The 26424-nt window shown below is 43.2% G+C and overlaps 1 protein-coding gene across 3 annotated transcripts; it reads right to left on the bottom strand.

Annotated features, from left to right (window-relative positions):
• Positions 1-2512: 2512 nt before the first annotated feature.
• alkbh3 (alkB homolog 3, alpha-ketoglutarate dependent dioxygenase) lies at positions 2513-25970 on the bottom strand. 3 transcript variants are annotated; one of them, XR_003777422.2, is made up of 11 exons: positions 25889-25970; positions 25344-25470; positions 25092-25192; positions 24901-24935; positions 24669-24716; positions 23430-23533; positions 19930-20018; positions 14280-14489; positions 5865-5963; positions 2951-3163; positions 2514-2703 (listed from the first exon to the last, which is right to left on the bottom strand). XR_003777422.2 is itself a non-coding variant. In XM_029114811.2 (10 exons), exons 2-10 carry the CDS (start codon positions 25417-25419, stop codon positions 3047-3049), a joined length of 873 nt encoding a protein of 290 aa, XP_028970644.2. In that variant the 5' UTR covers positions 25420-25470; positions 25889-25970; the 3' UTR covers positions 2513-3046. The 3 variants fall into 3 exon arrangements, 2 of the variants coding, with proteins under 2 accessions (XP_028970644.2, XP_028970643.2); XM_029114811.2 differs by having other exon boundaries at positions 2513-3163; positions 25092-25186; XM_029114810.2 differs by having other exon boundaries at positions 2514-3163.
• Between the last annotated feature and the right edge of the window lie 454 nt (positions 25971-26424).

Below are 26424 nucleotides of genomic sequence, written 5' to 3'. Positions count from 1 at the left end.
TACCCTAAACTAATCGTCTTTTCACCAGTAATTTTCGTCTACCACATTTTATGTGGATGGATGCAGCGTACAACTCTCAAATGCAATTTTTTATATACAAACCTATCTGTAAATTGACCCACCCAAGTCCATTAACAATTGCCCAATTGCGGGGGAAACCTACCCATCTGGCAACACTGCCAATATGAAAAACGTTTCCTCCTACAGTCACATTTGGTGTCAGTATTTTGCTGGTAGGATACAGTACAAAATGTTTTACCATGCCAACACACAGAGGCGGTACGAAATTTTGGGAAGGCAGCCGCCTTGGAGTTTTAAATGCCGGAAACTCCCTGGATAGGCAACTGAGCTCTTATATTTTCAAACACAGGGTGATCACTACCCAAAAGTCAACTGAGTTGGTTGATAATTATACAAAATAATAAAAAAGAATACCTTACCCTTCCATAATGGCATGAAAGTGGATGCAAACATAGTGCAGAACTACTACCAATGTGTATTTTCTTCTGATAAATGTTAATGATGAAAGTTAAAAGGGATCCAATCCCACAGGTCTGAAAGCTTTACATGATTCTTGTAATTTCATTTTGGGTTGCATTTTGTTTATTTACCAAAATTCTGTTTCATATTTTAGTGTAAATAAATGAATAATCTCCTCTCCCAATGGGACTAATTGGCCAAGTTTGCAACTTAAGCTGTTCTTTCACATTTTGTATAGCTGGGATATTCTCCCTAAGACAACAAAACGAAGGTGCATAACTGTAAACAGAAAAACTATGTAATTAAGAAAATAAAGAAAAGGAAACAAGTGAGAAAGCCAAAACGGTTACACAATTTCTGTTGCTCCTTGTTCTTAGTGCTGCCTTTGACACTACTGATCCCTCCCTTCTCTTAGAGAGACTGGAAACCCATATTGGGCCACGTTCTAACCTGGTTTAAATAGTATTTTATGAAAGATATGAGTATGTATGTTAGGATGGCATGTCCTCAGACAACTCAAAGGTATGTTTTGGTGTTCCTCAAGGCTCGGATTTGGGCCCATTATTGTTTTCAGGCTACACCAGTGGTCTTCACGTTAATTAATTTATATTGTTAGTCACTTAAATATGTTAATCGGAAATTGTTACACTGTATATATTGCATACGCAGCTCCGGAAGAAATTAAGAGACGACTGCACCTTTTTGCTTCCTTTCAAAAGTTTTGACAGAAGCTTAATTTTTCTTAATTTTAACCCTTTTGTTCCTTACTCAAAACCTTCCTTTTCAACTTTTTTTGGAAAGAAAGAAAAAGGTGCAATGGTCTCTTAATTTTTTCCGGAGCTGTATATTCTGCCTCTGGGTGATGTAATCCAGAATCACAATGTCCATTTTCACTGTTATGCTGATGGCACACAGCTGTATATTTGGAGAAGACCCAAAATTAGCTACTGTGGAAGCATGCGTTTCAGATATGAGGCAAATGACGGAGAACTTCTTGTGGTTAAACTCCAGAAAAAACGAAATGGTTATTTTAAGACCCAAGATCATCTTACACTGAACCTCGACGGTTGTATGGTCATATCCCAAAAAACGGAGAAACCTTGGCGTTACCCTCAACCCTGACCTCTCCTTTGAAAAACATATAAAACATATTTCAAGAGCTGCTTTTTTCCATCTTCGGAAACATTGCAAAAAACTGAAACAGAGAGGTTTTTTTAATCAAAAACTGATGCAGAAAAACATATTCATGTTTTTGTTACTTCTAGATTAGATTACAGCAAGGCAGTACTCTCCAATAACCCTGATGGATCAAGAATCAAACTTCAATTAGTGCTGAACACGGCTGCTTTAATGTTAACAAATTTTTTGACACATAGCTCCAATATTGGCCTCTCTACACTGGCTGCCTGTTAAGGCTAGCACTGATTTTAAGGTTTTATTATTAATCTATAAAGCAATACATGGACTTGCTCCTACTTACCTCACTGAAATGATCCAGCCATACATACCTACACGTAACCTACGATCGCAAGATGCAGGCCTTCTCATTGTACCTAGAATTTATAAATAAACAGCTGGAGGCAAGGCTTTCTCTCATAGAGCTCCACTACAGTGGAATGATCTGCCAATTAAGGTTAGAAATGCAGACTCAGTGCAAACTTTCAAATGTCTACTAAAGACTCATCTCTACAGCATGGTCTATGATTACAAGTGTCATAAACATTCATTATTTCGTTTTTCAATCAAACTCCTGGATGGTATTGTGTCTCCGGGCTCTTTGGATCACTGAAATCAATCTCAGACACCTGTGATAATTCGTTTTCCAGGTGAGCCCAATTAAAAGCACACTATGTAAGAAGGATGTTCCACAGGTTTCAAGTGGCATGGGAAAGAAAAAGGACCTATCTGCTGTGGAAAAGCATCAAATAGTGCAATGCCTTGGACAAGGTATGAAAACATGAAATACTTGACCAAAACCTAAGCGTGATCATCATACTGTAAAGAGATTTGTGGCTGATTCAGAGCACAGACGGGTTCGTGCAGATAAACATTACATGTTGGTAACTCCTCATCCAGTGTTTTTAGGCTTTTATTTACTTCTCCATGTGAACATATCTTCCTTACAATATCATAAACAGTCTTTTGTAACGTCCATCAAGGGCCAAGGTCATTATATTTTCTTGTCCAAGAATCCACATCTTCCTTTTCCTTTTTTATTGGGAGCTGAGAAGGAAAGAGATTATGGCAACAAATTTTTTTTTCTCCATTCCCCAAAGACAGATAAACTTTTTATGGCTCCACGTCAGGCATTAAGTTAGAGGTAGTTTTTAAAGCCAATGCTTGGAATACTAGCAGTTCCAATTGATTTCCAGTCATTGTGCAAGTTTTAGTCAACAACTTTGCTAATACTAGTTAACAGCTTCCATCAAACCGAATGTGAAGACATTAAGAATTGCCTTTACAAGTTCACCTGACTCTTGGGAAGTAGATAATGGTGGATCGGCAAAAATACACAACTATCCCTTTAAGTTTAAAAGGTGCATGTGATGACTGCCGGCCTCTGGTTCTAGTGTCGGTATGGTGGTCTGATCCCTGGTCTTTGACTTTCAAGGCCTGAGTGCATGGTGCGGAAGGTCAAGTTGATACGAGGCCCTCGGTCGTGGTACTCTTTGGCCACCGAATGCTGTTGGAGACACCGATCAAATGAAGAGAGAAATTAAAGGTGTTGTATATTGCAAAGAAACTGGATTTATACTGAACAGTCATGTACTTTGGAACCTAGTCAATGTTACGTCATCTGATGTGGGAACCTTCCCTTTCACTTAGTTGTCATCACACGTGTAACGGAGCAAATTAACTTAAAGTTCCCACTAAGTACACTTGCCAGCCAGATGTGTCCTTTAACCCACTGCTCCTTTCCCCACTGTTCTGACCTCAGAGAAAACAGACAGTGACATCTCAACCACTTATGCAAAAAAAGGGCTTAAAATACATAACAGGCATAACAGACTAATAAATTAAATGAACACGCAGACAAACAGGCAGAGCACACACACACACTGTGCATGTCTGACTAGTGATTTTGGCAGACAGACGCACATTTCACCCACAAGATCCAAATCCGACACTGCTGTTTATCTAAAAACTGTCACCCGGGAACAGGTCCTGGCGAAGAAGACCTTTCAGTCCGGATTTAGACGGGAGAGTTAAAGCGCCAGTTGCACAACAAGCTCCACATTTCGGCCTAAATGTGTTGAAATAAACAGGCACTGGGCTGTTAGTGTGTAGAGCAGACTGAGTTTGTGGGAGCCAGGTGAGTTGTAGTGGACACGACTGTGTCATTCTCTATGAGTGGGAACTCCTGTGAGATGTCGCCATAAAACTCTGCTGACCTTTTTTGTCTCAGCTTGTTGTCTCTTTAAATTGAGCAGTGGGCTTTTAAAGTGACACTTCTTTAGGGCCTGGGAAACCATGGCACCTGACTGTGTAGTAAGTGCAAGAGAAAACACGGGGTCGATGGTAAGATTTCACGTCTGGCTGGATAATGACTTCTAATAGTCCGACTGACAGAGACAGGTGGTGAAACCCATCTCACACAGACACTATTCCCATTATATGTAAATCATGGTTAAGGCCATAATTCATTGCATGAACTTTTAGTGGACTAGGGACAGTTGATAGAGATGTGTCCCCTCTAAAGCCAATCCAACCAATGTGGTTCTGGTTCCTAACACACTGCAGGCTCAATCTGGAAGTCTAGACTGGGATCTTTGGGGGCCGGGGGGAACACATTATTTGGCCTTCTACATTGACTGAGGCGCCCAAAGCACCACAAGGGGTCGCTTGAGCCCCAGGAAGCAAGGCAAGCCAATCAGAATACAAAGCCCCAAAAACAGGGACGGTCCTGGCTACTTGCACTGCCCTCTGCAGTACCACCAGTCTAATCCCCAAGCAGGACTGAAACCCTCGTCTCACCCCTAACCCGCAGTAAAATCCTTATAGTAAGCCTAAAATAAATAAAAAATCTAGTGAGAACTGCCCAAAATTACCTCACTTTACATTACTTGGTTAGTCTCACACACACACAGTTTCCTTCAAATGGATACTCTCAGCCACTATCTGGTGCTTCAAGACCCTGCTACAACGACAACTCTGTTGCAATGCCAACCCTTTAAAAAAAAAAAAAATGTAATCACAACAACTCTGTTACAACAACACTAACACAGGCCTAACATAGGTCCCTGCCCATTTTCTTTTCTTACAGCACACACACACACACACTTTAGGAATCTATATCCTTCCAAGAAAGGTATTCCACCACCTATTTTCCCTCACCAAAATCCCAAATACGTTACATTAACCAACCCTAAACCTAAGCCAATTTTTGTACTTCTTACTCAAACTGGTGACTGGTGAAGGATTTTGGTCCCCATCAGGTTTGTAAAGCGTGAACACACACAGCTTGACAGTGTTAAAATGTAACTACAGTGCATCAAATTCAGTCGTGCACCGATATATTCCTTTATTCTCAAAGTGTATTGTCTGTCACCAAGGAACACAATCTCCCGTTCTTTGTTCACGCGAAACTCCCACTCATGTCAGTCATCCTTATCCAACAGAAAAGTCTGGAACGCCAGATAGAGACACAATGTTCTTTCCTTTAGAGTCGTTGTTGTTGGATACGTCTCGTTTCCCATAAGAACTTCAACCAGTGAGAGTAATACCAGCAAACACACAAAGTCACCTGGTGTGGGACATGTATGGTGTTGTTAGGGCATGTGTTTTATTGGCCAGTCTTACCTGCCAGTCATCCCTAGTGGGACATGTATGGGGTTGTTAGGGCATGTCCCTGTGTTTTATTGGCCAGTCATACCTGCCAGTCATCCCTAGTGGGACATGTATGGGGTTGTTAGGGCATGTCCCTGTGTTTTATTGGCCAGTCTTACCTGCCAGTCATCCCTAGTGGGACATGTATGGTGTTGTTAGGGCATGTCCCTGTGTTTTATTGGCCAGTCTTACCTGCCAGTCATCCCTAGTGGGACATGTATGGTGTTGTTAGGGCATGTCCCTGTGTTTTATTGGCCAGTCTTACCTGCCAGTCATCCCTAGTGGGACATGTATGGTGTTGTTAGGGCATGTCCCTGTGTTTTATTGGCCAGTCTTACCTGCCAGTCATCCCTAGTGGGACATGTATGGTGTTGTTAGGGCATGTCCCTGTGTTTTATTGGCCAGTCTTACCTGCCAGTCATCCCTAGTGGGACATGTATGGTGTTGTTAGGGCATGTCCCTGTGTTTTATTGGCCAGTCTTACCTGCCAGTCATCCCTAGTGGGACATGTATGGTGTTGTTAGGGCATGTCCCTGTGTTTTATTGGCCAGTCTTACCTGCCAGTCATCCTGTGTTGCTCCTTCCATCATCAGAAGAGTGCCATGAGTCAGAGGGATTCGCAGCCTTTCCACATAAGTGTAGTCGCCATTCTCCTCCTAACAAACAAAGACACACACACACACATATATATTTACATAGCTATGTAAACAGGGACACCAACTCATTGCCCTTAATCCTAACCCACATATTTTGACTTTTATTCCGAAACTTAACCTACCACTAACACCTAACCGGTAATGCTTAATCCTACAAGTAACTCCAATTCTAAATGTTTGTTTTTCCATAAACCTGCCAAAAAAACTTGTGGGGACCAATTTATCTGGTTTTACTGTCTTTGAGGGGACTTCATGGATCTCACAAACACAAACACACACACAAACCCACTCATTAAGTCTAGAGCAGAGTTTCTCAAGCATTTTTGTTCCAGGAAGTAGCAAAGCACAGCATTTTCCCTGTGGGCACCTCTATTATTTTTAAATACATTTCTATAAAACTTTCAACCACCTTTCATTTCAATTTCATCCGTATTTTTAAAACAGTCATTCCATGGCCCATCAAGCATTTTAATTTAGGGGAAACATGGCCTATTGGAAACAATTATGTACTTCAAAAAAAGTGTATTTGGCCGTCAGGCTTTTCCCATATCAAGCTAAACATAGCTAGATAATGCACAAATAATTGTAATAGTAGATTAACTACCGTTAAAAAGTTTGGGGTCACTTAGAAATGTCCTTGTTTTCCATGAAAACATACATGAAATGAGTTTGAATAGGAAATATTGCAAAATGAATAGGAAATAGACAAGATTAGAAATAATGATTTATATTTAAATAAGTGTCCTTCAAACTTTTCTTTCATTCGTTTTGTCAATTTGCAGCAAATACAGCTTTGCAGAACTTCGGCATACTAGTTGTCATTTGTTGAGGTAATCTGAAGAGATTTCACTCGATGCATCCTGAAGCTCCTCCCACAAGTTGGATTGGCTTGACGTAACATATGGTCAAGCTTCTCCCACAATAGTTCAATAGGGTTGAGATCCAGTGACTGCGCTGGCCACTCCATTACAGACAGAATACAAGCTGACTGCTTCTTCCCTAAAAAGTAGTTTTAATAGTTTGGAACTGCTTTGGGTCACAGTCCTGTTGTAGGAGAAAACTGTCTCCAATCAAGTGCCATCCACCGGGATTGGCATGGCGTTGCAAAATTTAGTGATAGACATCCTTCTTCAAGATCCCTTTTACTGTGTACAAATCTCCCACTTCACCGATACCAAACTACCCCCAGACCATTACACTGCCTCCACCACGACAGATGTTGTCAAACATTCCTCCAACGTCTCTTAATTTGGTCTGCGTGTCCCAAATGTTCCTCTTTGTGATCTGAACAACTCAAACTTAGATTAGTCTGTCCATAACTCTTCCTCTGTCCAATGTCTATGTTCTTTGCCCATCTTAATTTTTTTCTTTTCATTGGCCAGTCTGAGATATGGTGTTTTCTTTGCAACTCTGCCTAGAAGGCCAGCATCCCGAAGTCACCACTTCCCTGTTGACGTGGAGACTGGTTTTCGGTGGGTACTATTTAATGAAGCTGCCAGTTAAAGATCTGTGAGGCGTCTGTTTACTAGACACTAATGTATTTGTCCTCTTGCTCAGTTGTGCACCGTGGTCTCCCACTCCTCGTTCTATTCTGGTTACAGCTAGTCTTTGCTGTTCTGTGAAGAGAGTAGCACACAGCATTGTACAAGATCTTCAGTTTCTTTGCAATTTCTTACATGGAATAGCCTTCATTTCTCAGAACAAGAATAGACTGACGAGTTTCAGAAGAAAGTTATTTGTTTTTGCCCATTTTTAACCTGAAATTGAACCCACAATTGCTGATACTCCAGATACTCAACAAGTCTAATGAAAGCAAATTTAATTGCTTCTTTAATCAGCACAACATTTTATGCTGTGCTAACAAAATTGCAAAAAGGTTTTCTAATGATCAATTAGTCTTTTAAAGTAATAAACTTGGATCAGAAAACACAATGTGCCATTGGAACAATGGGCCTCTGTACGCGTAAGCCATTTCCACCTACAAAAGTCATTTATAACATTAACAATGTCTACACTGTATTTCTGATCAATTTGATGTCATTTTAATAGACAAACATTTTCAATCCATCTAAATGTTTTTAGGAAGTTCAAGAAAACATCAGGTAAGATCATCAGGTAATAATTGTGTAAAGAAAACTACATGTATTGCTTTCAATTGTGATATTGCCACAGACCCTTCGAATGTTTCCTTTAAATACTGTGACCATCATAGAAGGAAACAGAAGATGTTTGTCTTCCTTTCATTAGCCAATAGCTCAAAACTCTCAAAATCTAGAGTGAAACTTGAACTGCCACCTTAACGTGGTGGAGGGGTTTGAGTACCCGAGTGACCCTAGGAGCTATGTTGTCTGGGGCTATATGCCCCTGGTAGGGTTTCCCAAGGCAAACAGGTCCTAGGCGACGGGTCAGACTAAGAGCGGTTGAAAACCCCCTTAATGATAAAAATAATTATGAGTTCTGTGTCGTTGCCCGGTATGGCGCAGCCGGGGCCCCACCCTGGAGCCAGGCCCAGGGTTGGGGCTCGTACGCGAGCGCCTGGTGGCCGGGCCTTTCCCCATGGGGCCCGGCCGGGCTCAGCCCGAAGGAGCAACGTGGGGCCGCCTTCACATGGGCTCATCACCCACAGGAGGGACCATAAGGGGCCAGTGCGGAGAGGATCGGGCGGCAGTCGAAGGCGGGGGCCTAGACAACCCGATCCCTGGACACGGAAACTAGCTCTAGGGACGTGGAATGTCACCTCGCAGGCGGGGAAGGAGCCTGAGATCGTTCTACTGTTCGACTCGATCGTTCTACTGGGGGAATTCAACGCCCACGTGGGCAACGACAGTGACACCTGTAGGGGCGTGATTGGGAGGAACGGCCCCCCTGATCTGAACCCGAGCAGTGTTCAGTTATTGGACTTCTGTGCTAGTCACAGTTTGTCCATTACGAACACCATATTCAAGCATAAGGGTGTCCATCGGTGCACGTGGAACAAGGACACCCTAGGCCGCAGGTCGATGATCGACTTTGTTGTCGTTTCATCTGACCAGCGGCCGTATGTCCAAAGACACTCGGGTGAAGAGAGGGGCGGAGCTGTCAACTGATCACCACCTGGTGGTGAGTTGGATCCGATGGCGGGGGAGGAAGCTGGACAGACTCGGCAGGCCCAAGCGTACTGTAAGGTTCTGCTGGGAACGTTGGGTGAGTCTCCTGTCAGAGAGATCTTTAACTCCCACCTCCGGCAGGATCCCAAGGGAGGCTGGAGATATTGGGTCCGAGTGGACCATGTTCTCCACCGCCATTGTCGAAGCGGCCGCACAGAGCTGGGGCCATAAGGTCTCCGGTGCATGTCGAGGCGGCAATCCCCGAACCCGGTGGTGGACACCGGAAGTAAGGGATGCTGTCAAGCTGAAGAAGTTCCTGGTTGGCTTGTGGGACTCCTGAGGCAGCTGACGGGTACCGATAGGCCAAGCGGACTGCAGCCCGGGTGGTTGTGGAGGCAAAAACTTGGGCCTGGGAGGAGTTCGGGGAGGCCATGGAGAAGGACTATCGGCTGTCCTCGAAGAGATTCTGGCAAACCGTCCGGCGCCTCAGGAGAGGGAAACAGTGCCCTACCAACGCTGTTTACAGTAGAGGTGGGCAGCTGTTGACCTCAACTGGGGATGTCGTTGGGCGGTGGAAGGAGTACTTCCAGGATCTCCTCAATCACTGGACCACCTCTATACCCTCTACAGGGTGTTGGAGGGTTCATGGGAGTTTGCCCAACCAATCCACATGTGTTTTGCGGATTTGGAGAAGGCATTCGACTGTGTCCCTCACGGCATTCTGTGGAGAGTGCTTCGGGAATATGGGGTCCTGGGTCCCTTGCTAAGGGCTGTCAGGTCCCTGTACGACCGAAGCAGGAGCTTGGTCCGCATTGCCGGCAGTAAGTCAGACTTGTTCCCAGTGCATGTTGGACTCCGGCAGGGCTGCCCTTTGTCACCGGTTCTGTTCTTAATTTTTATGGATAGAATTTCTAGGGGCAGCCAGGGGCCGGAGGGTGTCAGGTTTGGGGACCACACGATTTCGTCTCTGCTCTTTGTGGATGATGTTGTCGTTTTGGCCCCTTCAAACCAGGACCTTCAGCATGCACTGGGACGGTTTGCAGCCGATTGTGAAGCGGTGGCGATGAGAATCAGTACCTCCAAATCCGAGGCCATGGTCCTCAGTCGGAAAAGTGTGGCTTGCCCACTTCAGGTTGGTGGAGAGTGCCTGCCTCAAGTGGAGGATTTTAAGTATCTAGGGGTCTTGTTCACGAGTGAGGGAAGGATGGAACGGGAGATTGACAGACGGATCGGTGCAGCTTCTGCAGTAATGCGGTCTATAAATCGGTCTGTCTTGGTGATTTACCGGTCAATCTACGTTCCTACTCTCACCAATGGTCATGAGCTTTGGGTCATGACCGAAAGGACAAGGTCCCGGATACAGGCGGACGAAATGAGCTTTCTCCGCAGGGTGGCTGGGCGATCCCTTAGAGATAGGGTGAGAAGCTTGGTCACCCGGGAGGAGCTCAGAGTAGAGCCGCTGCTCCTCCACATCAAGAGGGGTCAGCTGAGGTGGCTTGGGCATCAGTTTCGGATGCCTCCGGAACGCCTTCCCGGGAAGGTGTTCCGGTCCCGTCCCACCGGGAGGAGACCCCGGGGAAGACCTAGGACACACTGGAGGGACTGTCTCCCGTCTGGCCTGGGAATGCCTCGGTGTCCCCCCGGAAGAGCTGGAGGAAGTGTCTGGGGAGAGGGAAGTCTGGGCATCTCTGCTTAGACCACTGCCCCCGCGACCCGGCCCCGGATAAGCGGAAGATGATGGATGGAAAGCACTCAATATGTGGCAAGCGCTTAATAGCTGACATAACCTGTCATCACTTGTATAACTTAAGTTCTGTGAAGAAAGTGTCAATGCAATCAATTGGACTTTTGAGGGATATGTCATACAGCAGCAGGCATCCCTCTATGGACCGGCGCCTGCTGGCAGATCTGGGTTTGAGAAACACTGGTCTAGAATACATCCTGTAAGGCCACAGACTGCTACCAAAGAGTTACCAGGAACTACTCCATTATACTGTAGTCATATACACTCACCTAAAGGATAATTAGGAACACCATACTAATAATGTTTGACCCCCTTTCGCCTTCAGAACTGCCTTAATTCTAAGTGGCATTGATTCAACAAGGTGCTGAAAGCATTCTTTAGAAATGTTGGTCCATATTGATAGGATAGCATCTTGTAGTTGATGGAGATTTGTGGGATGCACATCCAGGGCACGAAGCTCCCGTTCCACCACATCCCAAAGATGCTCTATTGGGTTAAAATCTGGTGACTGTGGGGGCCATTTCAGTACAGTGAACTCATTGTCATGTTCAAGAAACCAATTTGAAATGATTCGAGCTTTGTGACATGGTGCATTATCCTGCTGGAAGTAGCCATCAGACAATGGGTGCATGGTGGTCATAAAGGGATGGACATGGTCAGAAACAATGCTCAGGTAGGCCGTGGCATTTAAACAATGCCCAATTGGCACTAAGGGGCCTAAAGTGCGCCAAGAAAACATCCCCCACACCATTACACCACCACCACCAGCGTGCACAGTGGTAACACAGCATAATGGATCGATGTTCTCAGTAACATTGTTCGTTAATTAACGAGTTCCCCGGACCACACCTAAGTCATTCATAACAGGACCCTTACTGTTTTTGTGAAATAGCGCCTCTTTCAACATGTGAGGAGTGATGGAAAACTGTTAATTTTAAGGCAATAGAAAAATTATAAAAACTGTTTCATTATATAATAAGTGCGTGAGTGGATGTGAATGTAATTAAATGAAATTGTCAACTGAGGATAAAGAAAAACATTATACAAGAAATAATTAAGAAAAAGTGTTCAAAATTAATGGTCACAAGTCTGAAAACCCACATTGTAGGCTACTGGTACTGTCTTTGACGTATAGGTGCTAGTGCCTCTACATTTATATATTCAGCTCTGAATGTTTGTTTTCTCTTGCCTTAAATTCTTTTTTCAAACAATAAGAATGGATTTTTCCAACTAGGCTTTATATTCCCAGTTAACCAAACGTGTTGATTGCTATGTGATTTAAGTAACATTTTTACATATATGATACATGCTTTTATATGCATACATGCTACTAGAGGAACTGAATTAGATTTCCAGAGTTATGACTTTGATTGGGGAAGCATCGTCAATCTCCATGGCAGAAGTCACTGAGGTAGTCAAACAACTCCACAGTGGCAAAGCTCCGGGGATTGACGAGATCTGTCCAGAAATGTCTTCAACATTGCGTGGGAGTCGGGGAAAGTGCCTAAGGAGTGGCGGACCGGGGTGGTAGTTCCCCTGTTCAAAAAGGGGGACCAGAGGGTGTGTGCCAATTACAGGGGTTTCACACTTCTAAGCCTCCCTGGGAAAGTCTACTCAAAGTCGAACCTCAGATTGAAGAGGAACAATGCGGATTCCGTCCTGGTCGCAGAACAACCAACCAGCTCTTTACTCTTGCAAGGATCCTGGAGGGGGCCTGGGAATATGCCCATCCTGTCTACATGTGTTTTGTGGATCTGGAGAAGGCGTATGACCGGGTCCCCCGGAAGATACTGTGGGAGGTGCTGCGGGTGTATGGGGTGAGGAGGTCCCTTCTGAGGGCTATCCAATCCCTGTACGTCCAAAGTGAGAGCTGTGTTCGGGTTCTTGGTAGTAAGTCGGACTCGTTCCAGGTGGGGGTTGGCCTCCGCCAGGGCTGCGCTTTGTCACCAATCCTGTTTGTAACGTTTATGGACAGGATATCGAGGCGTAGTCGGGGTGGAGAGGGGTTGCAGTTCGGTGGGCTGGGGATCTCATCGCTGCTTTTTGCGGATGATGTGGTCCTGATGGCATCATCGGTCTGTGACCTTCAGCACTCACTGGACCGATTTGCAGCTGAGTGCGAAGCGGTTGGGATGAGGATTAGCACCTCTAAATCTGAGGCCATGATTCTCAGCAGGAAACCGATGGAGTGCCTCCACTGGGTAGGGAATGAGGCGTTACCCCAAGTTAAGGAGTTCAAGTATCTCAGGGTCTTGTTCGCGAGTGAGGGGACAATGGAGATTGGCCAGAGAATCGGAGCAGCGGGGGCGGTATTGCATTCGCTTTACCGCACCGTTGTGACGAAAAGAGAGCTGAGCCGGAAGGCAAAGCTCTCGATATACCGGTCAATTTTCGTTCCTACCCTTACCTATGGTCATGAAGGCTGGGTCATGACCGAAAGAACAAGATCGCGAGTACAAGCGGCTGAAATGGGTTTTCTCAGAAGGGTGGCTGGCTTCTCCCTTAGGAATAGGGTGAGAAGCTCAGCCATCCGTGAGGAACTCGGAGTAGATCCGCTGCTCCTTTGCGTCGAAAGGAGCCAGCTGAGGTGGTTCGGGCATCTGGTAAGAATGCCCCCAGGACGTCTCCCTAGGGAGGTGTTCCAGGCACGTCCAGCTGGGAGGAGACCTCGGGGTAGGCCCAGGACTAGGTGGAGAGATTATATTTCGACACTGGCCTGGGAATGCCTCGGGATCCCCCAGTCAGAGCTGGCAAATGTGGCTTGGGAATGGGAAGTTTGGGGTCCCCTGCTGGAGCTGCTGCCCCCGTGACCCGATACCGGATAAGCGGATGAAGATGAGATGAGATGATGACTTTGATTGGCTGAAGTCCACCTAACTGGTTGGATATAATGTTTCATCCACCCTATAAATTTCACTACTTCTTTGAGTTTCCCATTTTCCTATTGATGCCTAAGTATGTGTAGAATACATCGCCAGTGATATTATATGCTTCTGGTAAGTAATCAAGCTCCATCGAAATGCAAGTCTATATTATAAAACGTATTCATGGCCTAATTCCATTCCAAACGACCGTAAGGTGGCACTTATGATGCATTTTATAAAGAGTGACGTACGTGATGGTTTGGGAAACAGGCATAAGTGTCGTAACAAAGTCCATTTTAAGGTTATGTGCATTGTTAAACCATTCTTAGTGCCACGTTATCGGGAAAACATAACGAAATTCAATAAAAAAAAATGGCAAAGACCTATTAGTGTCTATGGGAGACATTATTAGGATACTTTTTTTTGCAATTGCACTAATTCCTTTTGAATTTAGTTTATCAATTAAACGAATGATGTACTCTAATGCAACATACGGAATTGGTAACAATAAACCTATTATGTCAGATGGTTCTGATGAAATAAAATCTGATGCTGAACACAAAAAATAGATATAATTGCACATGGTGTTTCAAGTAGCACTTTATCTCTGTCTCTGTCTCACCGGTGGGGGCTTCTTGCGGAGGCTAAACACCCTTGTGTCCCCCAGGCTGAGGGAGGCGATTGTGGGCTGAAGGCCCAGCGCAGCCTCATCATCGCTGTGCCAGCCTATGCTGTCCTTGCAGTTCCTGTACAGGTTACACAGCAGGGAGTTGAAGTGGGGGCCACTCTCCTTCTCTACTGCAGTGCGCAGGGTGACAAGCAACGGGTGCCACTGAGGGAGGGAATGGGGGAGATGGTCAGACAAGGGAGAAGGTTTTCTGTGGTCTACCATTTCAAAGATTTTAGCACGCCTAATGTTTTGGATAGGATTCTGATTGATTTATTCAGATTTTATCTGCATCATGCTTGATTTGCACTGTCACTTCTTTGATCCTCATGTTGTCAGACATCAGCAACAGACTCCAAATGCCAAGCTTAGACTCAAAATAAGACATTAACAACTCTCTTGTACCTGCACTATTGATGCAAACACCGTTGCCTAACAAAATAATTGCTGTGACGCCTGATTTTAACTTCATGATCATTGTATAATTTTAAAGCCAATGTTCTGGAGTGCAGATCCAACATGTGTGTCACTGTCCAAATACTTATGAACTGTCCAACTCCAGGTTAATGTGTTGGGGTCGATGGCTTGTGGTCATGGTGAGTGGTTTTCAGTATGCACAAAAACATAGAACCATACAAACAGTAACAACCTACACCCACATGATTAAAGTTACAAGATACATTGACAAGACCTAAAGCTGTCAACAGATATACACTGAAGGTCAGAGATTAGATTAGACTCAACTTTATTGTGATTGAACAAGTACAGTACAGTGAAATCCATTTGTCATCTAACCAGCAGTGCAAATAGAAGAGGGCAGAAAAGTATTAAATATACAATGGATATAAAAAGTCCCCTGTTAAAATGACAGGATCTTGTAATGTAAAAGAATGAGACAAAGATAAACCTTTAATGTGACCTATAACGTGAACAATTGAATTGAAAAACAAACTGAAATCTTTGAGGGGGGAAAGAATAAATAAAATAAAAGCACAATAACCTGGTTGCATAAGTGTGCACACCCTTAAACTTGGTTGAAGCACCTTTTGATTTTATTTCAACACAGTCTTTTTGGGTAGGAGTCTATTAGACCGCCACATCTTGACGTGGCCATATTTGCCCACTCTTCTTTGCAAAAACGCTCCAAATATGTCAGATTGCGAGGACAACTCCTTTGCACAGCCCTCATCAGATCACCCTACAGATGTTCCGGTCTGGATTCAGGTCTGGGCTCTGGCTGGGCCATTCCAAAACATTGATCTTCTTCTGGTGAAGCCATGCTTTTGTGGATTTGGATGTGTGCTTTGGGTCGTTGTCATGCTGAAAGATGAACTTCCTCTTCAGTTTTCTAACGGACGCCTGAAGGTTTTGTGGCAAAACTGCCTGGTATTTGGAACGGTTCATAATTCCCTCCACCCTGACTGAGGCCCCGGTTCCAGCTGAAGAAAAACAACCCAAAAACTGCTTCACAGTGGGCATGGTGTTCTTTTGGTGATGTGCAGCGTTGTTTTTGCTCTAAACATACCTTTTGGAATTATGGCCAAAAGGTTCAACCTTGGTTTCAGACCATAACACATTTTCCCACATGCTTTTGGGGGACTTGATTTTTGTTTTTGCAAACTTCAGCCGGGCTTGGATGTTTTACTTTGTAAGAAAAGGCTTCCGTCTTGCCATGCTACTCCATAGCCCATTCATATGAAGAATACAAGAGATTGTTGTCACAGAGCACAAAATACAGCCGCATCCCCAGTTATAAGAGGGTGTGCACACTTATGCAACCAGGTTATTGTAAGGTTTTGATTTAAAAATGTTCCCCCTCAAAGATATTTGTTTTTCAATTGAATTGTTCACAGGTTCTGACATGATTTATCTTTGTCTCATTCTTTTACATTGCAAAAACCTGGCCTTTTCACAGGAGTGTGTAGACTTTTTACATCCACTGTATGTATGTTACATACAATGGAATATGTAACTAATACAGTTACATTCACTGGAATATGTAATTAAGTGAAATGTATACAGTGGGGAGAACAAGTATTTGATACGCTGCCGATTTTGCAGGTTTTCCCACTTACCAAGCATGTAGAAGTCTGTCATTGTATGATTTTTTAAGTAATTAAAATTGCATGACATAAGTATTTGATAAATCAGAAAAGCAGAACTTAATATTTGGTACAGAAACCTTTGTTTGCAATTACAGAGATCATACGTTTCCTGTAGTTCTTGACCAGGTTTACACACACTGTAGCAGGGATTTTGGCCCACTCCTCCATACAGACCTTCTCCAGATCCTTCAGGTTTCGGGGCTGTTGCTGGGCAATACAGACTTTCAGCTCCCTCCAAAGATGTTCTATTGGGTTCAGATCTGGAGACTGGCCAGGCCACTCCAGGACCTTGAGATGCTTCTTACGGAGCCAATCCTTAGTTGCCCTGGCTGTGTGTTTCAGCCACGACCCATCTTCAATGCTCTTCAATGCAATACATGGCCCCATCCATCCTCCCTTCAATACGGTGCAGTCGTCATGTCCCCTTAGCAGAAAAGCATCCCCAAAGAATGATGTTTCCACCTCCATGCTTCACGGTTGGGATGGTGTTCTTGGGGTTGTACTCATCCTTCTTCTTCCAAACACAGTGAGTGGAGTTTAGACCCAAACGCTCTATTTTTGTCTCATCAGACCACATTACCTTCTCCCATTCCTCCTCTGGATCATCCAGATGGTCATTGGCAAACTTCAGACGGGCCTGGACATGCGCTGGCTTGAGCAGGGGGACCTTGCGTGCGCTGCAGGATTTTGCAGGCTTAGTGTGTTACTAATGGTTTTCTTTGAGACTATGGTCCCAGCTCTCTTCAGGTCATTGACCAAGTCCTGCCGTGTAGTTCTGGACTGATCCCTCACCTTCCTCATGATCACTGATGCCCCACGAGGTGAGATCTTGCATGGAGCCCCAGACCGAGTGAGATTGACCGTCATCTTGAACATCTTCCATTTTCTAATAATTGCGCCAACAGTGGTTGCCTTCTCACCAAGCTGCTTGCCTATTGTCCTGTAGCCCATCCCAGCCTTGTGGAGGTCTACAATTTTATCCCTGATGTCCTTACACAGCTCTCTGGTCTTGGCCATTGTGGAGAGGTTGGAGTCTGTTCGATTGAGTGTGTGGATAGGTGTCTTTTATACAGGTAACGAGTTCAAACAGGTGCAGTTAATACAGGTAATGAGTGGAGAACAGGAGGGCTTCTTAAAGAAAAACGAACAGGTCTGAGAGAGCCGGAATTCTTACTGGTTGGTAGGTGATCGAACACTTATGTCATGCAATAAAATGCAAATTAATTATTTAAAAATCATACAATAGATTCAGTCTCTCACAGTTGAAGTGTACCTATGATAAAAATTACAGACCTCTACATGCTTTGTAAGTGGGAAAACCTGCAAAATCGGCAGTGTATCAAATACTTGTTCTCCCCACTGTAGATGTGCAAAGAAGGCAAATGCAGTTCAAATGGAAATACTAAATGTGCAATTAAGGCAAATAGGAGGGCAGAAAATGTACACGTATTAAGTACAGTGTATGTTACAAGTGAGATAAAGAGTTGTTCGGATACACAGCCTCTCTGGGGGGAGTTCAGCTTTAATGGCTGGCTCTATGTTGTCCCTGTCCAAGCGTGCGTAGAACCTGTTTAACTCGTCGGTGAAGGAGACATCGCTGGCTGTGAGGTTAGGGTTCTTTGGGCGGTTGTCAGTGATGGCTTGGATGCCCTGCAACATGAGTCAGGATTCTGAGTTGTAGAAGTGTTCCTCAATCCACAGTTTGTGGTCATTTTTAGCCATCTTGATGCCACTTTTCAGGTTGGTCCTGGATGAGCTGTAGGCCCCCACATAGCCGGATCTGAAAGCAGCGTTGTGTGCCTTTAGCAGTTGTCGGACCTGTCTGTTCATCCACAGCTTCTAGTTGGGGAAGGTCTTTATTAGTTTATGGGTGGTGACACTGTTGGTGCAGAGGCTTGAGTGGCGAACAAACTCCAGTCTGTGTGTTGAAAATGATGCTGTAGGTGTGTCTGACCCTTCTGGTGACACTTCGTCTTCACTGATGGTTCACTTCAGCTCTTCGCCTCTCTATTAATGTGCTTGGACACAGAGCTCTGTGAACAGCCAGCCTCTTTAGCTATGACCTTTTGTGTCTTGCCCTCCTTGTGCAAGGTGTCAATGGTCGTCTTTTGGACAGCTGTCAAGTCAGCAGTCTTCCCCATGATTGTGTAGCCTACAGAACTAGACTAAGAGACCATTTAAAGGCCTTCGCAGGTGTTTTGGGTTAATTAGCTGATTAGAGTGTAGCACCAGGTGTCTTCAATATTGAACCTTTTCGAAATATTCACATTTTCTGAGATACTGAATTTGGGGTTTTCATTAGTTGTCAGTTATAATCATCAAAATTAAAAGAAATAAACACTTGAAATATATCAGTCTGTGTGGAATGAATGTATACATTATACAAGTTTCACTTTTTGAATGGAATTACTGAAATAAATCAACTTTTTGATGATATTCAAATTTTATGACCAGCACCTGTACATGGTCTAATGTCTTGTCTCTAGTGGAGCAGGAGACATTTTGGTGGAATTTGGGAAAAACTTTTCAGATTTGAATGGCTGAAATCCGGGGGTATGCAGGCTGCAGGAACAACAATAGACGTACACTTCCAAGACAAGTAAAAAGGCCTGCACTTAATCATCATGTATTCCAGATTGGTGGAGCAGTGCCTCCTGGTTAAGTTAGTGTTTGAACACCATGTTTTGTTTACATCCATCCACAGCCCACCTCCTCTGATCAGTGTCCTCTGCCATCAGATGTCAAACCCTTCCAGCCCAGAGGTAAACAGCCTCCAATTGTCAAAGACTAAAAGCTGCTTTGGTGACACTGATAATGTCACTGCAATCTATTCTCAAAATACACATCTTTTTAACTAATTCAGCAACAGGTTTATATTTTCCTAAAGTACTTTAAGACAGCTATTGCTCCAAGGTAGTAATTTCATGTATGGGTTCTAGAGAATAGCATTTAGCTTTTCTTTGCATTCATTAAAAAATCTCAGTGATGTCTATAATACTTATACCTGACAGTCATTGAAAAAATGCTTGATTACATAGGGTGCAGGGGAGTGCTATCCCATCAGCATGTACTTCAACAAAATGCCACAGTACTTCCACAGTCATATATCTGCACAGTGTGAACAGTAAATTCAGCAAACAGAAATCATGCAGTACTCCTTAATGTACATCATTCTGATGGAAACACAGTCTGTGCCATCAAACAAAAAAAGCCTGCTCTTAGTGAAGCTGGTCACCTAATTAGACCTGGGTCCAGCTCATTGGCCCCTGAGTATTTCTTTGGGTCTATAGCAAGCCATCAAGGAAAAACCTTGACTATTATGTTGGAAGTTATGGTGCAAATAAAACCCTATCAGTGCTGGACCAGACATTTTAAAGATAGATGCCAAGCTGTTGGCTGAGGTACACATCATTACCAAACTACATCTAATGTAACATTTAAAAAACATCACGTCATGTTAAATACAGTATATACACAATGAACATCATGCAATTCCATACCTGGGTGTTGGCTTCCATAGTGGAGTGGGCATATGTGTACGGCACTTCTCCATACCAGCAGGTCAGCCTGGGTTCCTCATAGGCCTCACCTAAACACACACACATTCATGTAGGAACACCTTAGGCAGCCTGTGCCCTTGAATAGCCAAGTCATCGGCAGATATTACATACACACCTGTACAAAGACGCAGGCACTCACCCACAGAGCCACCCACTCGCTGTACGCCCAAACGCACAGCCACCACATGCCCAGTCCAACAGAGCCACCCACTCGCTGTACACCCAAACGCACAGCCACCACATGCCCATTCCAACAGAGCCACCCACTCGCTGCACACCCAAACGCACAGCCACCACATGCCCAGTCCAACAGAGCCACCCACTCACTGTACACCCAAACGCACAGCCACCACATGCCCAGTCCAACAGAGCCACCCACTCGCTGTACACCCAAACGCACAGCCACCACATGCCCATTCCAACAGAGCCACCCACTCGCTGCACACCCAAACGCACAGCCACCACATGCCCAGTCCAACAGAGCCACCCACTCACTGTACACCCAAACGCACAGCCACCACATGCCCAGTCCAACAGAGCCACCCACTCACTGTACACCCAAACGCACAGCCACCACATGCCCAGTCCAACAGAGCTGCTTCACAAGCTCTCAGCAGTCAGGGACTCAGCTGGCTATCGGTACAGTATTTGGATTGAGGCAATTGGACAAATTTGGAATGGTTTGGCTGTAACTAGAATAGTCCAGTGATATATAACCCAAATAAGGCCTGTAAACAAAAGCTATTTACTTTCAGATCTTAGGAACATCATTGGAATGGTGATGTTTGCGTGTAATCTATTTCCTGAATGTATTTGTCAGATATAAGTGCACTTTGCGTCATTCGATGCTACATGTACAATTTGTCCACCGATCCCCAAAGCAATTGTCAAGCAACAAAATCACTATTCAGCCATAAAAAGTGGATTGTGTGTGTAACAGATAACCCTACTCAGATGAAAAAGCCATGTGTGTGGATAGTGAATAGAATGATTGGGCAGAGCTTGTCGAAGTGAGGGTCTGCTGCATAGGATTAGATGGATTATTTATTCGGATTGTCCCTCCATAACTGGGTGCCAGCGGTTATGAGTCTGTAAAGCTGATTATTTAATGCATGTTTACTGAAGTATAGCAGTCCTGATCTTGCTCTGATAATGAACCGTAATAATCCAGAAAACACAGTGGAAAAACTCAAACGTTCCCCCACTGTCTTACTTACTAGATGCAATCAGGTTTATCGTTACTAGTTCTGTAACTATGGTGTACTGTGTTGGCTTGGTGATGTTTTATGCAACCATGACGCATGCCCATCCCCCGCTCCAAGCAATGTTTGTGACCACAGGAAAAGGGTCTGAAATGAACTTTAATCTCCAAGTCACTGTTTCATTTCAATGTGCTGTAGCACAGAGCTAAAACAACAAAACTTGTGTCACTGTCAAAATACTTAATGAGTGCATGGAAAATTATTTCACAGTAAATAAAAGACTGTATCGTTTCCATGGAAACAAGTCTTTTAAAAGAGTTCTGGTTGGGCATTTAACCAAACAGCCACAAAGCCAAATCGTCATCCCACTAGCCCATGAGTCGAGACTTCCCCGTTCCAAATCAGACCTAAAACAAATATTTACATGTGATTTCATTTATTACAGTTAAAATAAAGCCTTCGACTATACCCATAAACAGATGAGATCAGGAAATGAATAAACCAAACTCTTCTTAGTCACGGGGTGCAGGCCAATTGTTATCCCCTACCGGACACAGTGCACTCCATTTGACTGTGTACACAAGCCCATAATAGGGTGCATTTTGGAAGGCAGCCTCGGTGCAGTGCCCATTTATTTTTGGGTAGGAAAAAGTGAGTCAACATGCAGTAGTTGTGTTTGTCCACAACAGTTGGCTGCACACTCATTTGCACTTGAACCAAGATGGGTAAACCCAACACAAGACATTAACATTTTCATACACATTAGAGAATAATACAAATATTACACACAATCTTAGAATTTTTAGAGCTATCACATAACGAAAAAGCAATTCCTAAGATTGCAGAATGCATGCTGAAAACCTTTTATTCAGGAAGTAATGTTGGGAACCAAGCCAAACTGTTCACTAAAAAGCAAACTCTGATATACATGTCTTAAAATGTATACAAAATGTACAGTTAGGTCCATAGATATTTGGACACTGAAACGATTTTCATAATTTTGGCTCTGTACGCCACCACAATGGATTTGAAATGAAACAACCGAGATGCAATTGAAGTGCAGACTTTAAGCTTTAATTCAAGGGGTTGAACAAAAATATTGTATACAAATTTTATGGAATTGCAACCATTTTCAACACATGGACATCACCAAATGCTGGATTTCCTCCTATGAGATGCTTTGCCAGGCCTTTACTGCAGTTGTTTTCAGTTGTTTTTTGTTTGTGGGTCTTTCTGTCTTACGTTTTGTCTTCAGGAAGTGAAGTGCATGCTTGATCGGGCTGAGATCAGACGACTGACTCGGCCACTGCAGAATATTCCACATCTTTACATAAAAAAACTGGGTTGCTTTCGCAGTATGTTTTATGTCATTATCCATCTGTAATGCGAAGCGCCGTCCAATCAACTTCACTGAATTTGGCTGAATCGGAGCAGACAATATATCCCTATACACTTCTCTTATTTGCAGGCATTATTATTAGTTACTTGTCACTTGACCAATAAAAGTCAATAAAGGGATCTGAAAATGTAAAATACAGAAACTGTATGGTTTAGTAAAACAGCCCAACTTTGAATTCTAAAAAAGGTGACTTCCCCCAAATCAGAAAAAAATAGTTTCTAGGTGAAGATTTTTCACAGAAATATCCAATATAGGTATATATCTGGGAGGTGTAGTCTGTTGGAGATTCACACCAGTACTTCCCCTACCTCTGACTGTCCATTAAGTGATGCTGCTGGCAGCAAAGCTAGCTTGCTATCCAGTCAACAGTAGAATAGTAGTTCAATAATCCATAGGCTGTAAGGAGCACATGACAAGGCAAACAACAACCCAGGGGCTAACATTAGCCAGCACAAGCAAGCTAGTGTTAACCTGCTCAATAGGTTCTCTTAGTGAGGTTGACAAAGGCTAGCAGCATACTGTAGCTCCCTTCATCCCACTGATGAATAGCCTCTGAAGCTAAGTAGGGTCAGTCCCCAGACGGGAGTCTGCATACTGCTGGAAGTGGTGTTTTATGGCCAGCAGGGGGCAATCTTCCCTATGCTCTAACAATAAAATCCCAGCGCCCATCGTTATGGTCCCACTTACATATGTACAGAACATTCCAGACCAATAACCTCCAATGCCAACTTGGCACCCATAAAATAATAATCTGTTTGCCCACCACTACAGCTTAAACATTGTACATGTACAATATGTCTTTTGTGGTGCAACCCACAGAGGCATGAGTGTCAACCTACCCTGTCTGTAGTTGGTCTTCTGGGACCAGGGCAGCTCTGTTTGCAGTTTACTGAAGGCCCAGTCAGCCTCCTCTGTCGACAGGAAACCAGGGATCAGCCTCAGCCTAGGGGGTATTGTTGAACGGGGGTGCACGTAAAAGTTTTTTTTTTGTGCAACTGTTAACATCCTTTTGCCCAATCTGTAGTCAGATTTTCAAAACTCTAAACACAATTAGCACAACTTCCATATTTTGTTGGACCATACCATTAACACAATTCATGTTGTTTTCACAGAATATGCAGCCAATGAACACGTCTTTACACACAATCTTACCCAGTACTAAAATAATACATTGTCTTATTTACAGATGATTGCACACAGCATGCCAGAAATGAACACTTAATGTTCTAAACCCTGAATATAGTAAGGAGGCTCTACTTCTGCAAAAACAGCAGCTCAAAAGCTATATTGAAACAGATAAGCATTTTTGAATGAACAGATCATTAAAACATTAGAGAAATTGATAATTTATTGTAAGTTGTGCTTTTTTGGCAAATTCAGAACCAAAGGCCATGTATGTTGAATTTGTTTGTTGATTACTGGCAGTAATTTCATGTTGTTAAGTAAAGATGACTGATTCACTTTTAGATAGTATGTTGCCAAAAATGCACACAATCAACACTCAATCAAAATGTAAGAGTGGTTTACAGTAAAAGGAAACTGAATAATAAAAAACAATGGATTTCTTATTGTCTGTGGTATGCAGGTAAAACTGAAACATGACAAGTAATGCAGTTTTGTAATGCCATCAACAGTTAGTATTTTAAAAGTCGTAGTGCTTTGATTGACTATATGCTCCTTTTGGATAGAAAACATTTGCTAGCGTTTTGACAGAATTATCAGATATTGAGTTGAGTTTGCTGTGTTTTGATAGCGTTAGTGTATGCAGATAAATGTTTTTTGCATTTTGAAATGTAAAGTTGGCATCTAATGAACAAAATGTGGTTTTGAGCCGAAAATTAAGTATTTGGCTAATTTTGTGATATAGGTGTGTTGCTGTGCTAAGAATTTAGAAAAAGTATCTTAAGTGTAGGTAAATGCTTTTGTTAGAAATTGTAAAAAACTGTAAATGGGCGGGAAGCAGATTATGCTGTAATTTCTATACTTATTTTGGAGAGTATGCATTCGATAAACATGGTACCATCTAACACCATGCTCGTACTAAAAAACAATGCAGAACCACTCAGGTTAGAACTCACCTAGACACGCCTGATGGGCCTTTGCTGATGTCATAATCACCCCTCTTGCTGGGAACAAGTTTTAAAAAAAACATGTTATTATGCTGTGGCACATCCACTTGGCACAGTAAATGGAGTATTAATACAAGCTTGATGTCAACATGTCCTCGGAGGACTTGTTTGAGGACTTGTTTAAAACCACATTTTAATAAAGGTGGTTTTAATGATTTGGTTGTTGGAACAAGTGACTCACTCGATCACCTTCTCTGCAGGGACATCTCTGAGGGACTGAGTAGTGGCAGAGGGGAAGATGAGAGGAAAGGACGGGGAAGGAGAGTACAATTCAAATGACTCATGTCCGATAGAACCTCACTTGTAGGAGGTTGCATGCTCAACAACTTGTTTTAAGAAGATCTCTATTTGTAGCATTATAACTTTCTTTACCTTGTCAGGCTGTTGATACTCAAACATGCTCTGTCCAACTCCCCATGATGCAGATGGCGGACTGGCAGTTGGCCTCACAACACTGCTGGTGGGAACTGCTCCTGCCAAAGAACATGTACATGCCTCCATATCACTATTTTAAAACACTCTTATTATCATGATGGAACATCTCAAAATAACAGAGAGTGGGTTTGTTTTTACAAAGTGTGTCACAGAAGAACCCTAATTTGGTCCGTATGACAGAAAGATAACCTGTTGGGCGTGGTTGTTTGGGCAATGGTTTTGCCCAGGAACCCTGGACCCTGGCTCGTTGACGTTTATCCGACATCACATCTAGTTCAGAACAAGAATTAGAGGTCCAACGAGGGTTGAAACGGGTCTGAAATAAGCAGTCACTTTTAGCTTGCATATACCGCCACCAAGTGTAACAACGTCAAACTGCAGGTTCTGCGAAGCTTATTTGGTAATCATGTGCACGAACAAATCTTCCAACAAAGATACAAATCTTCCAATTAGACTAAAAGCATTTTATTAATTGCATGCTTTTACCAGCTAACTACCTATGTGCTTGCTTGCTAACAAGCTAGCTAGCAAAGACCATAAATAATAGAACACTGCTTTATATCTAAGGTTGACTCAGTAGGGGAACACTAGGAGTTCAGCTACTAGCTAGTAAGTTACTTACAAAACTTGAGTTAAATGTATGACTAAATCTGTACATACACTATTAAATGAGGCCGAGCTATCTGAAACATATTTTTATTTTCAATATCGCTTTATTACTTGTTTTTACTTACATAAAGGATTAGGGGAAAAGGTCACCGTTTGCTACATAGCTAACAAATTTTACAGACCTATCTCGCGTTACCAAAAAATATGTCCCCTTGGAACTTAACACATATTTATGGTTCCTATTTATTAATGCCGACAGAGCAGTTGAAATATTTTAGTGTAGTCTCGAAATAATATGGTATTTCATGCTGTAAATATTTTCAGAAGTATCAAAAGTACATAATAGGGAAAAGTGTAACTTATTCTGAGTGTGTGTTCAGCCTAGAGTACTCAAATTCAGTATGAGATTTGAAAACACATTGTAAAGGATCTTTAGACCAGTCCTCCATAAACAAATTGACTGTGCTAATCTGTGTTTGATTTGCACCCACTGTAAAATTATTCAAATACTCTGTGCTCCTTTATCACAGCTGATTCTGGCTTATGACCCATCTCCATAGCTGGGAGAGACTAATGAGGAACTTCAATCAACAATAATACAACGTTTCCTTTATCAGTAACTATGGATGCTGGCTTTTGCAAACCATAGAAACTATGGTTT

Source organism: Esox lucius, chromosome 19 (genome assembly GCF_011004845.1).
Source record: "Esox lucius isolate fEsoLuc1 chromosome 19, fEsoLuc1.pri, whole genome shotgun sequence".
Taxonomy (NCBI): domain Eukaryota; kingdom Metazoa; phylum Chordata; class Actinopteri; order Esociformes; family Esocidae; genus Esox; species Esox lucius.
The sequence above is the reverse complement of the archived record's forward strand: the minus strand, read 5'-3'. Positions and strand labels throughout refer to the sequence as shown.